Source organism: Stomoxys calcitrans, chromosome 4, assembly GCF_963082655.1.
Source record: "Stomoxys calcitrans chromosome 4, idStoCalc2.1, whole genome shotgun sequence".
Taxonomy (NCBI): domain Eukaryota; kingdom Metazoa; phylum Arthropoda; class Insecta; order Diptera; family Muscidae; genus Stomoxys; species Stomoxys calcitrans.
In genome coordinates, this window is record NC_081555.1 from 21,978,970 (window position 1) to 21,997,483 (window position 18,514).

Sequence of the window (18,514 nt, forward strand, 5' to 3'; positions counted from 1 at the left end):
GGCTTTGGGTTTTTGTTTACTTTTTTTGGGTACATTTGCTTTGCCAAGATTTCAATTCTCCTGGTTTTTGCTTTATTCTTTGCTTTGGCGCGCATCTATTGTAACGTTTCGCACATCGTCATCATCATCACCATCATTAACTCGGGCAAGCAAAGCAAATCAGCTTCATCGAGATATGGCTTTATCGTGTAGTGCAGTCGGTCGTACATGGTCGTTGCTTGGCATCGTACGTTGAGCGACGCCAACGTTGGTAATGCTCGTGTCTTTCTTTCTACTCTCACTCACCCGTAAACCGAGCCACTCGCACTCGTACTCTCACACACACTTACACATTTATATGCATACATTTTAAAGCAGCAACTGTGGCTAGCTCGCTACTCGTTCGTTTATCTCATATGCATTTGATGCTAGCAGCATTGTTGTTGTTGCTGTTGCTCTTGTTTTTATGGCTGGCTTTGGCTTTGTAGTTTTTAGTGGTGTGTGTGTCCATGTTGTTGTGCTATGGTGTGAGTTGTTGCTTGGTTGGTTTTCTTTGTAATTTGGTTGGTTGGCCGGTCATTTGAACAGGACATACGATTTAGAATTAGACAGCGCGTGTTACAGAGCGGTTGGCATTTTGACGAAGCTTTAAGCGCCCACTTCTTTTTTACAACTTTTTTTAGTTTTTTCCTTTAAAAAACCAAAAACACACTTTCGGCATAAAATTTTTGGCTACCCGACAATCTCAAAAAAAAAGAACAACTAAAAACAAAAAAATTTGGACATATTTAATCAAAACTTTTAATTTGTTTTAAGTTCGAAGAAGAAAAAATTTTTATTTTATTTTAAACCAAAAAAAAAACGCAAAAAATTTTTAAGTTAGATTTTTAGTTTCAAACGCGTAGAAAGAGCAGTGCAAAAATCTCAAAATTCAAAATTCGTTACAATTTTTAGTTGCTTTCATTTATAAAATCTTGAGTTGACAAATTTTTATTTTAAACAAAACAAAAAAAAAAACGCCAAAACAAAAAAGTTTAAAATAACAAAAACCACAAAAAATTGACGCGCCGGTTTAAAAACACCCCAGTGTAAATAAAGCGGTTATGGATAATTAAACAAAACAAACGCAAATGGTAAATGAAACAAAAAATAAAAAAGAAACTTAAAAAGTTGATGAACCCCTACTATTACTGGCTACAACAATAAAACAAAATTTTTTTTGCAAATTCAGTGGCAAACAAGAGAAAGAATACTTTAAACAACAACAGCAACAACAACTGAAACCCAGTGAAATAAATGAACAAATAATGAACGATCAATTGAAAAAAAAATTCTAAGATGTGATCTTTAAAAGCCATAACAAAAAAGAAAAATCCTGATGGAAACAAAGAGAAGAGAAAGAACAGAAATTAAAAAAAATAACAAATCCATTATACATACACTGAAAATTATTTAAAATAAAATTATGATAAAAGTAAAATTATAAAAAAAATTCTTTGTGACAATGAAATTTGTTTTTAAATCTTTAACTAAAGTGACTTAAACAAACTTTTCCTAACATGTATTAAACTTTTCCCTTTTTTTTTATTATATTTTCTCTGTGTCTGTGTATATGTGTTCTAATCTTTTTCTCTCAGTGTTTTGTGTCATTTGTTTTCTTGGAAACGAATTCTCTTAATTGTTGTTGTTTATGTGTACTCCCTTAACAAAAGACCATATCCACAACTTTATTCAACATCCTTTTTGCTGTTTCCAAAAAAAGATGGCCTCTAAACCAGTTTTTCTTCTACTTCATTTTTAAATTTAGATGCGACCGTAACAAAGATACAAAATCTTCCCTAAAGAAAATCAAAACGATTCGTAACCGTAACTCTCTCAACGATCAAAGCAACAACAACAACAACCAAAGTACACTCAAATTTTAACACTCGCAAAAACAAAAACTCAAAGGCTCTCAAATACAGCAAACGATCAACAAAAATTGCGGCCGGCTTTGGCCTAGCTCGCTCACTGGCTTGCTCGATCACATTCACTAGGGGCGCTCTCTTTGGCCCAGCAGCATAATTACACATTCAAGGCTTGGTTTTATATAGCAAACACATCGAAAGCAAGCAACCCCTACAAATTCTCTATACAGCATCATCTTCATCTGCTTTTGATCAACGTTCATCCTGTTCATTAGTTGAATGCGGCCATTTCAAGGATAAAATCATACCGAATGTAGCAGCATATGGCGACATTGGCTAGCGAAATGCCGCCGTTACATACGGCGGAAGCCTTGGCCGGGGTGCAGACTCCGGCCAACGCTTCGCAACCACCGCCTACGGCTGTGGCTAGCGTAGGCGTTGGTGGCGGTACAAATACGGGTGCAGGCAGTGGTGGTGGTGGCGATCCCTCGGATCCCTCTGAGGTGGCCAATTCTGGCCCACAGGCCCCTACGACGGCCAGCAATAGCAATAATACCATATCGGCAGCTGCCGACTCCAGTGATAATCAGCCCTCTACACCCCAGCCGACGCATCACAGCAATGGTTCGGCGGTCAGCGATATGCAAAATCATCATCATCAGCAGCAGCATTCTTCATCAGCGGGCGCCTCCCATCATCCCTATGCTAATCATCATATGTATGCTTCACAACAACAGCCCTCTACGACCACCGCTTCTTCTTCGGCTGCCTCTTCAACGCACATGCAGCAAATGTATCCCCACAACATATATGCTTCCGCCAATATGGATATGCAACAGCAGCCTCAAACTCCCTCTCAACATTCCGGCTATCCTTCCTATCTCAACTCCTACGAGCAATTCTATCAGCAACAACAACAGCAGCAACATCCCTCTTCACAAAATCCCCAAATGGATTACATCAATTCGAATTCGAACTCACAGTCGAGCATGTATCCTTCGGCCAATGATTATAAACAGCAGGCGGCAGGGGTACGCTATCATCCTTATTTGCATACACCCACCTCAGGTTTGCCCTCCTCGGCGGGCCCACAACAAAACTCCAATTCCAATAATGCGCTGGACGCGGTTAATTCACAATCAGCGCCGGTGGTCTCCTCGGCCAGTTCAAGTGTCATGAGTCCTCGTGTGGTCAGCTCCACAAGTCCCTCCTCGTCCAGCAATCAAATGCAGATGAGTGGCAGTGCCAGCAGCATAGGCAGCATGAGCGCTGGCAATCCCAGCTCACCGGCCAGCGGTGGCAGCAATGGGGCCCCACAATGCAAAAAGTGTGGCATTATGTGCACCAATGACTCGGAACTGCAGGAGCACATAGCCAATGTGCATGGGGCTTCGCCTTATGCCAGCAGTGGCTATGCAAGTTCGCCCTACATCAAAGAAGAATTGCAGCAACAACAAACACCTCCCTCGCAAAACCAACAGCAGCAGTCAGCGCAACAAAGCACTGGTGGTGGCACGGGCGGCGGCGGTAATCCAGGTGAGATTTTAGACTTGGATTCCCAGAAAATGTTGTATCCTCCCGGTGGTCAAGGTCTAATGCCCGGCGGCATGATGCATCCCTCCGTAGGTGTAACCGATCCTTTGCAATCCATGCACAGCATGCAACAAAGAGCCGGTATGGCTTCCTGGGACCAACAGTCGACAGAAGGTTTACCCCCCTACTTGCAACAGAACTCGAATGATGGCAAAAGCATGCCCAACCATTCGCCCTACTATCCCTCGGCCAAGGAGTCTCCCTATCATGTTTCGAATAGTTCAAATGTTATCAAATCGGAATATCCCATGATCAAAAGTGAATATCCCGGCGGTGATACGCAGCAATATATGGGTGATAAGTCCTTTGATCCCACTGCTCCCGGCCAACAGCAAATGATGCCGCCGGCAGTCTCCTCTAGTCCGGCGGAGTTTCCATCGACCACCACGGGTGGACCTCAAGATACGGGCAATTCGCAACAGGGCAATGGACAATTTCGCGGAGCCAATTTTGAGCCGCCCTCCTCGAGTTCGGCTCTATCCACAAACCTCGGCACCAAGGCGGCCAATTGGAAATCGAATGAGGCCCGTCGGCCCAAGACCTACAATTGTACGGCTTGCAATAAATGGTTCACCAGCTCAGGTCACCTGAAACGGCACTACAACACAACGCTGCATAAAAATGCCGTGAAGTCCAGTGGTCAACCGGATCCTGCCACCTTACCCATATCGGCCCATCATCATCCCGCCAGAGAGCCCACGGCAAAGACTAGCAGACGTGGTGGTGGTGCAGCAGCAGCAGCTGCCGCAGCCGCGGCAAATGCAGCTGCTTTGCAACAGCCTCCGAATCCTGTCATACCTCCCGAGCCGCCGAATAGTCCGCAGGATTATGGCGGGCCCCAGACGGCAGCTGGTGGCTTGACGCCAATGTCCCACTATGCTGCCACTCCCTCGCCCAACAGCATGTACCACCAGCAGCAACAACAGCAGCAGTACCAACAGTACATGCCACAAGTTCAATCAACGACAAACGCTTCACCACAGCATGCTTCCAACATGGCTGGCGCCCAGCAGCCCAGCTCTCTACACGCCCCACAAACCGTTATGAACGGTCACCCAAACGCGTTAGCAGGCCCCTCCGTCCCAATGACACAAACAATGCCAATGCCGTCCTCCCAAATGAGGGGCCTGCTGAACAACAACAACACCACAACAACAACGCTTATCATAAAGAACGAGCACATGGAGGCGGCAATGGAAGATCCGGATCTTCAGGATCAGGATCTGGAAGAGGACGAGGCACTGGAGGAGGAGGAGGTGGAGGAGCCGGCGGGAGTAGTGGGACACATGGACCCACAGCAGCAGCCACTGCAGCATCGGCGGCTGCTGCTCTTGCCGAAGGAGGAATATGTGAAGGAGGAATTGGAGCACAGCATGCACTCAGCAATGGAAGGGGCGGACCAGGAAGCAGTGGAGGCGGCGGACCGGGAAGCGCCGGCTCACAATGTGGCACTCCACCACATGCAATCACAGCATCAATTGCACTATCAGCTGGAGCAGCAGCAGGCGGACATGGAGCGTCTCTATCACAACACCACGCCCAGCAGCACTCACAGCAACATGCAAGTCCACTCGCCCCTTATTATCTCCCACCAGCAATACCGGGAGCAACTGGAGCTGGAGCAGCAAATAGTGGCGCAGGGCACCTATACCCTCACGCCAACCCCGCCGCCGCTGCAGCAGCAGCAGCTTCATCACAATATAATGGAACCACAGCCTTACATCAGCATGCCTTTGGCTATCAACACGCAGCAGCACAGCAGTATGCTGCAGCTGCAGCAGCAGCACATCACCACGGAGCAGCAGCAGCCGCAGCCGGATACTACCATCCCCACCAGTATGGCCAATATGCTGCCCCCCAGCCACCTCATGCCGCCGCAGCAGCAGCCTACGGAGCTGCAGCCGCTAGCCAGTACTCAGTTGCAGCCGCAGCAGCAGCTGGACACAATCAATACCAATACCCAGCACATGCTGCAGTCGCACATCACCACCAGCAGCATCACCAACATTCCATCGTACCACCAACTGCAACAGCCGGGCTCGGTACTGCAACAGCTGGACCACACGCTGACCTATCCTCACACTATTATTGGTAATAACAACAGTGCAGGCGGCCCACTATCCATGGCGAATGCCGAAATTCTCACCCTGGATGCCTATGGCAACTTGGTCTCCGCCTCGGCAACACATCAGCAGCTGATACAAACAGCCGACGGTCAATTGGTGCAATTGATACCGGCAAACTCCGCCACGGGTGGTGGGGCTACAACACTCTATAGCCAATCGGTGTATAATCCATATATTGCTCAACGCTCGCCGCAAGAAGGGGATCTGCCACCGATTTCTCATCAATATCAAGAGCAGACCACCACCTTGACTGTGGTGGCACCTTCGATGGCCTATTCGCCAAGCATAACCTCATCGTCCAATTCAATGGACCACAAACCGTTCAAGTATTCTATGACTGAGGATTATCTCAACAATAACTACAGCAACCACACAGCAATTTCGGAACACCAAGATGTGATACTACAACAAACCAAGCTGGAATCCGATGAGAGTCAGGATATGCAGCAGCAGCAGCTACAACAACAGCAGCAGCAGCTAGAGAAAGAAGAGGCACAAGCTCGCAAGAAACCCGAAGTCAGCACGGCCACCAAGCGTAAACGCAATCCCAGCTCCTCTTCCAGCACCGGCGCTGCAGCACCCCCAGTGACAATGCTGCCCAGTGGCCGCATCAAGTGCATACCCTGCGGCAAGGAGTTCACCAAAATCTGCTACCTCACGCAGCACAACAAAAGTTTCCATTCCGGTGAGTATCCATTTCGATGTCAAAAATGCGGTAAACGCTATCAATCCGAAGATGTCTATATCACCCATTTGGGCAAGCACAAGACCACCGACAAGGCGCACAAGTGCGATATGTGTCCCAAGCAATTCCATCACAAGACGGATTTGCGGCGCCACATTGAGGCCATACACACGGGCAACAAACAACATTCCTGCGATATATGCGAGAAGAGTTTCTGTCGCAAAGATCATTTGCGCAAGCATCTCGAGACACACAGTAGACCGCGTATGGTTAGCAAAAAGTCACGCAACGCCACCAACTCAGCGGCAACAACGACAACCACGAGTGGTGGTGCGGCGACCGCGACAACGACGACGGGTGGTATTCGTAGCATAGCCAAGGCTTTTGCCAAAATCGAAAAGAAATCCAAAGATTCTCCATTGTTGTTAAATGCCCCAACAGCATCTTGTGCATCTCCACCACCGGCTATGCAGTCATCTTTGGCCGCCGGCAATGCTGCTATGCACGCCGGCGGCAAAAGACAGCAGCAACAGCAACAAGCTAAGCATTTGCTCAATATCAAATGTGAGAATTCTTGCTCACCCTCAGCATCGCCAGTCTCTATGCAGAATCACCACCTGGCGGATGATGTTGCTGTTGACGATGATGAATTATTAGACGAAGATGACTATGATCTTGATGAAGAAGAATACATAAGCATTGAACAGTATGAACAAGAAATTCATCAGCGTCAACAACAACAACAGAGAGAACTGCAACAGCAAGAGCAACAACAGCAAAGTTTGCAACAGCAGCTGATGGAGAATGGAGGCCAATTTGCTTTGGGAAAACAGCAACAACACCAACAACAGCAGCAGGCATATCAGATTATAGAGCAGGAAATACCTTCGTATTGATGATCAGTGGCTATTAAAAGGCTTTCTAGAGAGATGACAACAGAGAAATGAAGATAGAGTTTATAAGAGAGTGGGTAAGAACATTGAAGAGAGCGAGAGAGAGTCAAAATGCGTTAAAAGTTTGTGAAATGAGAAGTTAAGTTCTGTAGAGATTAACAGTTTTTTCACTTAAAGAGCAATTAAAGAAAATTTAATAAAATCTAAAAAATTTAAATAACAAGCAGAGAACAGAGATTATATTAAGAGAAAATATAAAGCATGGGGAATTGCCACTGTTCGACTATGGTTAGGCTACCTTTAATTTTAAATTCTAGGCAATTTTTCTTGGAGTAATTCTCAGTATAATGGAGAGATGTAAAAGGGTATGGTTTCTCTTTTCATTCCCCCTTAAGATTTTCTTTCAGCAAACAGGGAATTTTCTCGACTTGAATTTAAAATTTTCCCTAAGCAACTAGTCGCAAAGCTCCACACATCAAATGACTTGTACTTATCTTGTGCATTATTCACTACACGTGTGTGGGTCCCCAATTTTGAGCACCAAATTAAGGTTATCCCTTGTCAACGGCTCTTGAGAATGACCTTTCCTCTCTTGTACAGTGAAAACTGTACAAATTTGCTGGCGCGCATTATTTTAGCAAACCTTTTCCAAAACTTTGTAATCTTCTCACAGTGAGACTGCAAAACCCCATGCACGTCAAACTAGTTGCCCATAATGACTTTTACAACTTAGCAGCATTCACTGGACATGTGTGTGTGGGGACTTTCTCAAAGACTTTTGTGAAAATTGTTTTTTTTTTTCATTTTTTTTTTTATAATTTACCGGGCGTAACGGAATCGAAGTTTGTAAAAAAAAAACAATATAAAATTTGTATTTGAATATTTTTTAAATCTTCCCATATGCTAAAAATTAAAACAATTAAAAAAATTAAAAAAAATTTTGTGCCTTAGAGAATTTTCATAAACTTCAGAGCAATCTCTAGATTTATTTTGTAAAAATTTGCATTAAAAACAACTCATGGCACAAAAACTGTAGTCATTTTCTTTTAAAAATTGTTTCCTTATTTTCTATCGTAGACACATTTTTTTAATCTCAGGGAAATTGGTTTCACAAAAATCGATTAAAATCGAGTCTAACCTGGTAACCATCTGTGTTGTTAAACTGACGAAATTTTCATAATTGTTTTTTATTAATTTCTCAATTTTCCACAATAAAAATAATAAAACTTAACTTGCAACTAAAAAATAGTTTGGCCAATGCATAAGAGGAAAAAACACAGTCATTTTTTTAACATTAATTTTGGGGTGTTTTAGGGTTTCTTACTTTCTGGGATTTATGATTCTTTAAATCTCATTGTGTATATCCCCCTTTATATGATCAGATTATTCAAAAGACGCCTCATATGTTAAATTCCAAAATTAAATGAAAAACTGCGACAGTATTTTTTTGCTTTCTTTTTATAAAATCAGCTGGCGCGTGCCATATTTAATGAGCAGTGCAAATGTGATATGTTTTGAAAAAGTCTCAAAATGTAAACCCCCTATATATGTACATATGTTTATATATACCCTAAACACCATACAACATAACAAAAACATACACCTTGTTTTTGAAACTTTTTCGATAGAAAATTTGGATAGACGGGTATTTGCATTAAAATATAATTATTCAGCTAACACTTTCATACATTTAAAAATATAAACCCCCCTATACAAGTTGAAAATTTTAACACAACTTTTCTGATTAACTGTCGTATTCCCAAAACTTAACGAAGCCTTAAAATAGGTTTAATCTGTCACATAAACCTATTTCAAATCTACATGAAGTTTTATTAATACCGGTGTAATTATTCTTTACACATAAGGGGTCTTTACATAATGAGATTTATATGAAGTTTTTTTTTTGCAAAAGAAAAAATTAAACAAAAAATTATTTCCAACAGATTCAAAACTTTTTGAAAATCTTCGTATTTAAAACTGCTTAATTGTAAAATAAATTTTTGGACAAGTTTTAATTATGAAGATTTTTAGAAGATTTTTTTTCTCGCATTTTTTGTAATAAAAAATAATTGTAAAAATAAAAACACTTATTTTCATACAAGGAAAAAAATGTAAATCTAAAATTTTCTAAAGAAAAATATATTTTTTGTTATGAAGCATACTTTTTTCCACTTGGTACTAATTGTTATATATATTTTTTTTTTTTAAATTTTTAGTATGTATACAAAAATGTTTTGCACACAAATTGGTAATTTTTGCAATAACACTATTGGCTTTAGTGTTTTTTAAAATTTTCTTGGTTTAACAACATTTACTTGGGTCAAGATTTCATTAATTTTATTGTTTTTTTAATCACTTTACAAACTAAACGAAAACTTTTTCATGATGTTGAGTCCTGTAGAAATTGCAAAAAATTTTTTAATTAAAACTCATTTTGAGGTTTTTTATACATTCAAATATACAGACATTTGGCCATTAAGTGTAAACACCCTCAAGGAATATCAATCAAAGGTAGTGTTTATCGTTTATTATTATCGATAACTCTTCATTATAACTTTGCCAAGCCGAAACTAACGGTGGTCTCATTTGTATAACAACGACAAATCATATGTTGCAATCCGCCATCTTGTCATTAAGCTGATCGACGTTTTGCAGACACACACAAAACAAATTTTACATAAGCAGAGAATAAACAAGAAAGAAGACAACAACAAAGAGAATGCAAACAAAAATCTGACATCTTAATACCGTCAAACCTAGCTGGCTGTTAACAGTTGTTCTCGTGAGACCACCTTTTTTAAAACCGTCTTGCAACTTTGCATTCGAATTCTAGTGCATTGCCTTGCACAACATAGAACTATTGCCACCTAGCTTCACTTGCGTTGCCAACGGGCAAACTTATTATAGAAATTTCCATTTCTGTGATGAAATGCATACTTTTTTTTTCACAATTTACTTAGTAACCGAACGTTTACAACACTGATATTGAATAAAACTGGCAAAAATTTCGAACTTTATAACAATTTTTATTTCAATGTTTTATGACTTGGCAACGCAACTATAGTTGAGTTGTGATTTATAATCGACCCATAACATAAACACTGTAATTGTTGCCTATGTGAGACATACATTTTAGGTTGACAGCATATGAATCGACTTTCTGTGGAACAGATGCTGCGTTTATTTTAGTATTAACCATACAGTGCACATCACGATTAATGCGTTTTTTTACATGGTATCGCATTATATCGATAACTATTTGGTGCAACCTTGAACTAAAATTCTATTCTGAACATATGAATTGTATTGGATAGGTCTAAAATAAATCACGGCAAGTCTTAACTCAAACTCTGTTTACACTGCTCATTAAATCTGGATTTAAGCTCTTATCAGCTGATTTTATAAAGGGAAAACAGATGATCGAGCCATTAAATCCGAATTTAAAGAGCAGTGTAAACGAGATTTTAATGTCTTGTATTTAAATACTTAAGGGTGTTTACACTTAATGATTAAAGGGCTGATTTTTTTAAATACAGCGAAGAGCAAAAAGGCTTTATTTAGAAATACTTGTGAAATAAAATTTAATTTGCCTTTAAAAATTTTGAAAATCTTATCTTGTTTTTCAAATAAAAACATTGTCTTGCATATAATTCACATTATGTCTTAATACACAAAGCCAAAGAATCCTTAGTTTGCTTTAATTTAAATTGAGGGAAATTAAACTTTTGGACAAAGCGTTAGATTAAACCTTATTTAAGATCGTCTTGCAAATCATCCAACTTTCTCATCTTAAGTTTTAACTTCAAATAACTTGAGAGTGTTTACATATGAAGTCTTAAATTATATCTGATAGTGTAAATACCCTCTAAGAATTTCCGTCAAGACATTTTAAGAATATGTGTGCTGTCGTACTCAAAAATTTGTACCGGCAGATTTTGACAATCTTAATGATGTTCATGGGGCTTATTCACTTTATATTTTTGTAAGTGACTTAACCTTCTATTAGTGAATTCTGAACATTCTGGAAGTACCATATTTTTATTTTTTACTCTTCGTAGCAAAGTATGTGTAATTGATTGTTATCGATAACTATGCAGTTAGTGGTGGAAGTAAAATGCGTCCAGTTGAGTTGTGGTTTGCAGTACCTCCAACACTGCTCTAGACTTATTTGGACATCGAATTACTACGCCAACCCTTAACTAAATTAAAATGCCTTGACGTAGTGCTAATTCACACTAGGACCCCGTTTACACAGCTCATTAAATCCGGATTTTAAGGCTCTCGTCAGCTGATTTTATAAAGGGAAAACAGATGATCGAGCCATTAAATCCTGATTTAAAGAGCAGTGTAAACGGGGTTTAGGAATTTTTCCCATTAGAAAAATTTCCTGGTTGGCACTTCCTCATATTTCCCGCACTACATATTGCCACAAATTAATTTACCTAGTGCAAATCGAAACTAAAATGTTTCCTTTTTATTTATTTCACAATTGAAAGATTGAAAACTTTTTTTTATTAACAAAACATTTTTAAGGAAACTGTTCCGATTCACAAATGCCTTTATTTCTCTTTCCAAAAACTCTGTGATGGCTCTTAAATTTGTCTTACTGCAGCATTGAAATATTCAAAGCCCCCCATTGTTTTACAAACCATTTAAAGGGGACATAAATATACCGTTAGCAAAGGGTTAAAACAAGAAAATGTTCTCTTGCCTCTCTCTCTCTCTCTAAGAACTAGTATTACTTTGCAAATGTAGGCTCTCTCTCTCTTTCAGTCTATTAAAAATGAATCACATATAGAAATGTATGTGTGGCGTTCTTCCCCTCTCTCTCTCTCTCGCTCCCTCTGAAACGGTTTTTATTGAATATAAAGTCTTGCAAAAATTAAGGCAATTTGTAAACATTCTTCTCTATTTTTCTCTCTCTCTCGGAGTGCTTAAGCTCTTGCAACTAGTTGTTTAACCTTCATTTCTCCAAGTCTTTTAGCCCCTCTAAGAAAGCCTAGCTTAGCCTTTGCCATACAGAAAAAAAACGAAAACAAAACAAAAAAATAGGTTCTCAATTTGTCCAGAAATTCAGCAAAAGCCTATAGGAAATATAAAATGAAAAGTATTGACAAAAGAGATAAACTAAATAGTGATACCAAATCATATATATTTTTATAATAAAAACAATATCAGGGATTATTAGTGTTAATATTATAAGTTTATACGATTAACTTTTATTTTAAATATTATTTTGTAATATTTTTTTCCATAGCCAGAAAAAAGAAAAAACTTGAAAAACAACATAAATTTTTTACTTGCCTCTTAAAAAAAACTTAAAACCTTAAATTATAATTTAAAACTGTGTCATATATATATTTGAAATTATAGTTTTATTACTTTGACAAAATTTTGTAATATTTTATGTTTTATAAACCAAAAACCCAACTAAAACTTCCTGCCCTCTTCTTCCCCTTTTAGTAGCTACCTACAAAAATTGTTATTATTTAATTTTTTTTAATTATAAAAAAAAAAATACAAAAGAACTTTGAAAATTCCATTAGTTATATTTCTATATAAAGTAAATAATATTTTTTATAAAATATATAACAAAAATACTCCTTTAAAAAAATACCTCATTTACAAAACAAAAACAAGCCAATTACTTAATAAATTGTTGTTAGTATTATTTAAATAACAAGAACAAAAATATATAATTTAATACTTCCCCCCTCCCTCCTCCCCCTCTTAACTAATTTAATTATTAATTTGTAAATTTTAATTTAAATTAAAAAAAAAGTTCTATGAACTTATTCCTTTGATTTTTTTCTTTTTAGGAAACTTGTAAACTTGTACGTTTATTTTTACTTAAAAACAAAACGAAAATTACCTATATCAACCCCTTCCATTTTTATTTTTTTGATTTGTGTATAAATTAATTTTTATTTTATCATTATTATTATTGATTTTTTTTTTTTGATTTTGTAATATTTAAGTTCTCTTTTTAGTGTCTTATTATTTTCTATAAGTGAACGTACTAATTTAAAGTTTGAAAAAAAAATCGTAAAACTACCCCCCTAAAGAGAAAAAATAAATTATTATTTTGTTTTAAAACAAGAATTGTAACCTATGGTTTTTTGTGTTTTATTTCTTATTAGTTGTTGTTTTTAAGGACGTTTATTTTGGTTTGGTAAGAATTTTAATTTTTTGATTTTATTATTTTTATGTTGCTGAATAAAATAAAATTTTATGAAAATTAAAGGCAAATAACACATTTTAGGGTTAAAATTGTACTTTGCTATGAGTCTACACTAAATTTTACCAAAATGCTTCATTCTTGAAGTATGGTGTGACAGACAAATCAAATTTGACTATACGTCACTGAACAACAGAAATCGGTATAAATATTCTCTATAACTTATATAAATAGATAAAAGAGACACGTGACTGGTTGACTAACTAAAGGCCATAACCACAGATGTTCACTATATTCGAGTATAGATCAGGGATGGAAAATGTTAATTTTGAAATGGTACTAAAATAGTACTTCTTGGACCGAAAGAATACTGCACAAAGATTTAAAAAATCTAAATTGTTGTTTGCCTGATTTGGCGAGGATCATTTTTCTTTCGAGACAAGCTTAATGATCGAAAATTTCTATGGAATGGAAAATGAAAGCCATTAAAGATATCAACAAGAAGCAAAATCAGGAAATCGGTTTATATGGGAGCTGTATCAAGCTATAGATCAATTCAGACCGTATTGGACACGTACGTTGAATGTCACGGGAGAAGCCGTTGTACAATATTTCTGCCATATCAGATGAGAATTGTGCCCTCTAGAGGTTCAAGAAGTCAAGATCCCAGATCGGTTAATATGGCAGCTATATCAGGTTATGCACAGATTTGCGCCATACTAAGCACAGTTATTGGAAGTCAAACAAAACACCTCATGCAAAATATCAGCCAAATCGGATGAGAATTGCGCCCTCCAGCAGCTCAAGATGTCAAGATCGAAAATCGGTTTATATGGCAGCTCTACCAGGTTATGAACCAATTTGAATCATATTAAGCACAGTTGTTTGAAATCATAACAAAACACCTCATGCAAAATATCAGTCAAATCGGATGAGAATTGCGCCCTCCAGCGGCTCAAGATGTCAAGATCGAAAATCGGTTTATATGACAGCTCTACCAGGTTATGAACCGATTTGAATCATACTAACCACAGTTGTTGGAAATCATAAGAAAACACTTCATGCAAAATATCAGCCGAATCCGATGAGAAATGCGCCCTCCAGCGGCTCAAGATGTCAAGATCCAAGATCGTTTTATATGGCAGCTATATCAGGTTATGAACCGATTTTGACAATTCTTAGCACAGTCGTTGAAAGTGCTACCAAAACACCACGTGCAAAATTTCAGTCAAATCGGACGAGAATTGGGTCCTCTAGAGGCTTAAGAAGTCAAGACCCAAGATCGGCAGCTATATCAAAATGTGGACCGATTTGGCTCATTTACAATCCCATCCGACTACTGCACTAATAAAAGTATTTGTGCAAAATTTCAAGCGCCTAGCTTTACTCCTTCGAAAGTAAGCGTGCTTTCGACAGACAAACGGACGGACGGACGGACATGGCTAGATCGACTTAAAATGACCTGACGATCAAGAATATATATTCTTTATGGGGTGTTAGAGGCATATTTCGAGGTGTTACAATCAGAATTAGGGTATACAAATCTCTAAAAACCTTTTGCCCTACAGATTACTCAATGGAATGGAAAATGAAAGCCATTACAGAAATCAAAAATCTCTGGAAAACTTCTGCCTTACAGATTACTTAGTACAACAGCCAATCAGAGATGTGGGATATTCCCATTTATGCTGATGTCACGTTGTCAAGTTCGCAGGACAATCTTTTATGGATCCTTTATAATCCTAACCGATACGATCCGAGATTACATCAGCGATTAAATGTTTGATTGCTCATTGGTAGTAAGAATTTCTCCCCAAAAAGATGTCGCACTACTGCGCACGCGGTTCGGACTCGGCTAATAAAAGGAGGTCCTGTATTGTTGAGCTTAAACTTTAATCGGACAGCACATTATGATATGAGAGAAATATCTCCGCTGTTCCTAAAAGGAATGTTCATTGATAAAAAATTTGCAATAAATTGATAGTAAAACAGGGAAAGCGCTCCACCCCTAAACCTTCAAACAAAATTTAGACCGATTGGTATTATTGGACCTGAATTTTGAATCTCATATGGAAATTGGGAGATAAGTGTTAAGGTTCCCCCAAAATTCCCAAAGCTTTTCGGAGGCATAATTATAAGGCGAATAAATATAAACTGATATTGCCCCTTACAATCTCCGCAAACGATCCGCAACGCAAATTCCATAATGATTCGAGCGACTAATAAGTATCAATCCCTATTTTATCGTGGCTTGTTTCATAATGTGAGAACTTCTTGTCTTTTAGGATAAAACAATTAAAAAGGCGTTAAGTTCGGCCGGCCCGAACTTTGGATATCCACCACTGAGGGTATATATTTAACTAAACCGCCTTTCTTCATAATCCGGTGTAAAATGCATAATCTATGCCCCCATAGCAGCTTTATCGAAATATGGTCCGATTTGGATCAAATTCGACGGGGATATTGAGTGGTCTATTAAGTACAAGTCATTGTTCAGTTTTGTAGAACAAAATATTGGTATTTTTGGTAGTCATAATCAAATATAGACCAATCTGAACCATAGACGACACGGATGTCGAAAAGCATAGCATAAGTCACTGTGTCAAATTTCAGCGAAATCGGATTATAAATGTGCCTTTTAGGGGGCCCAAGATTTTAAATCGAGAGATCGGTCTATATGGCAACTATATCAAAATCTGAACCGACTTGGGCCAAATTGAAGAGGGCTGACGAAGGGCCTAACACCACTCACTGTACCAAATTTAAGCGCAATTGGACTATAAATGTGCCTTTTATGGGCCCGAAACCTTAAATCGAGGGATCGTTCTATATGGCAGCTATATCCAAATCTGGACCGATCTGGGCCAAATTGCAGAAAGTTGTCGAGGAACCTAACAAACTCACTGTCCCAAATTTCGGCGAAATCGTATTGTACGATTGCGCCTTTATGGGCCCAAAACCTTATATCGAGAGATCGGTCTACATGACAGCTATATCCAAATCTGGACCGATCTGGGTCATATTGCAGAAAGTTGTCGAAGAACCTAACACAACTCACTGTCCCAAATTTCGGTGAAATCGGACAATAAATGCGCCTTCTATGGGCCCAAGACCCTAAATCGACGGATCGGTCTACATGGCAGCTATATCCAAATCTGGACCGATCGGGGCCAAATTGAAGAAGGATGCCGAAAGGCCTAACACAACTTACTGTTCCAAATTTCAGCAAAATCGGATAATAAATGTGGCTTTTATAGGCCAAAGACCCTAAATCGGCGGATCGGTCTATATGGAGACTATATCAAGATATAGTCCAATATAGCCCATCTTCAAACTTAACCTGCTTATGTACAAAAAAAGAATCTGTGCAAAGTTTCAGCTCATTATCTCTATTTTTAAAGACTGTAGCGTGATTTCAACAGACAGACGGGCGGACATGGCTAGATCGTCGTAGATTTTTACGCTGATCAAGAATTTATCTCCTTTATAGGGTCGGGAATGGATATTTCCATATGTTGCAAACGTAATGATAAAATGAATATACCCCCATCCTTCGGGGGTATGGTGAATGGTGAGCGCTTTCGTGAGATGATTTTTTTGCCCAAAATGCAAGAGGTTGACTTGCATGACATGTGATTTCGACAAGACGGTGCCTCATGCCACACAGCACACGTTACAATGGACATATTGAAAGGCGAGTTCGGTGAACATTTTATTTCACGTTCGGGACCGGTCAATTGGCCGTCTAGATTGTGCGATTTAAAGCCTTTAGACTATTTTTTGTGGGGCCATGTTAAAGTTCATGTCTATACAAACAAGCCCGCTTCATTTGACGCAATTGGAAGACAACATTGAAGCATTTATTCGTGACATACCGGCCGAAATGTTGCAAAGAGCATGACAAAATTGGACTAAGCGAATGGACCATTTGAGGCGCAGTGACGGCCAACATTTGCATGAAATAATCTTCAAAGATTAAATTATATGGACCGTACTGTCGATTCAAATAAAGATTTCATGCATTTGTGTGTGTGTGTTTTTTTTTTTTGAAAAACTTTCCTATAGCTCTTAAAAAATCACATATTCCGATGTTTTACCAACGGAATGACGAAATTAGTATAACCCCCATTCTATGGTGGAGGGTATAACAAAAAACCTCATATCCTTTGAAATCCTAGCAAACACAAAAGAAGTAAAACAAATAAAAAAAAGAATACCTTGGCAAACAAAAGGTACATAACATATAGGGTTAAGGAAATTTAAAACTCCCCATTCTTTGAAGAAATAGATGAACTTAGGCCAAGTATTGGCATACAACAAGAAGTAGGATGCCAATGGCCAAAAAAATACAAAACAACAAACTGAAAACTATTTGCCAAAAAACACACAAAAAAACGAAACAACAAAACATTTTTTTTGTTTTTTTTTCTTTTTTGTGCAAGAGGCCATTTGAAAGGGAATAGAAGATTGAAAAACGTTTAAAAAAAAGGAACAAGCAGTGAACTTAACATTCCAACATGGGAAGGAATAGACACGGCTTCCTCTATATACAAAACATATACACTTCTGTTTAAAAAGACAATATAACCAGAAAACATAAGAGCTACACATACATACTTACACATACTAAACCATCTTTATTTGAAAAAAAAAAACACAGCATCAAAGAAATAAAATGTCTAAAAAAGAAACATTTAGCAAATGGTTTGAAACTATGTTTGCCATAACAAAAAAAAAAAATCACAGCTACAGATACAGGACATCACAGTCGCAGACGCCTTAGATATTTCCCCTTTACTCTAAACAAGAAGGAAGAAAATTTTTATATGCAGACTTTATGTATGTGCATATCCTTAGATCCTTTACTAGAAATTGATTTAAAACAAAGACCAAACAAAAAAAAAAATAAAAAAATTTGCATAAATGAATATGGTGGTATGTATATGGACAAGGAAGTGATTCTCTGTCTTAACACTTTAAATCTATTGATTGGTTATTTCACATAAATTGTTTAAAGCTGTTCGATATAACACTGTGAAAAAAATCCAATTAATTTTGTGATTTTTAGAACATATTCCAACTGGAGATCATATGACAGTATCAAAATGCTAATTTTGCCCATGAACATTCCACTAAGGAACAGGGGCAAACTT

General features: G+C 38.3%; 1 protein-coding gene across 2 annotated transcripts in view; it reads left to right on the forward strand.

Moving 5' to 3' along the window:
• The first annotated feature begins 607 nt into the window (after positions 1-607).
• LOC106084669 (mediator of RNA polymerase II transcription subunit 12) overlaps positions 608-18,514 on the forward strand; it is a 49,985-nt gene continuing 32,078 nt past the window's right edge. Inside the window, exons 1-2 of one of the 2 annotated variants that reach the window (XM_013248546.2) lie at positions 608-1,112; positions 1,787-6,290. In XM_013248546.2, coding sequence (XP_013104000.2) covers positions 2,210-6,290 — 4,081 coding nt within the window. In that variant the 5' untranslated portion in view covers positions 608-1,112; positions 1,787-2,209. Of the gene's footprint in view, positions 1,113-1,786; positions 7,322-18,514 lie in introns of those variants that run through there. The other variant, XM_013248537.2, reaches the window with a different exon arrangement.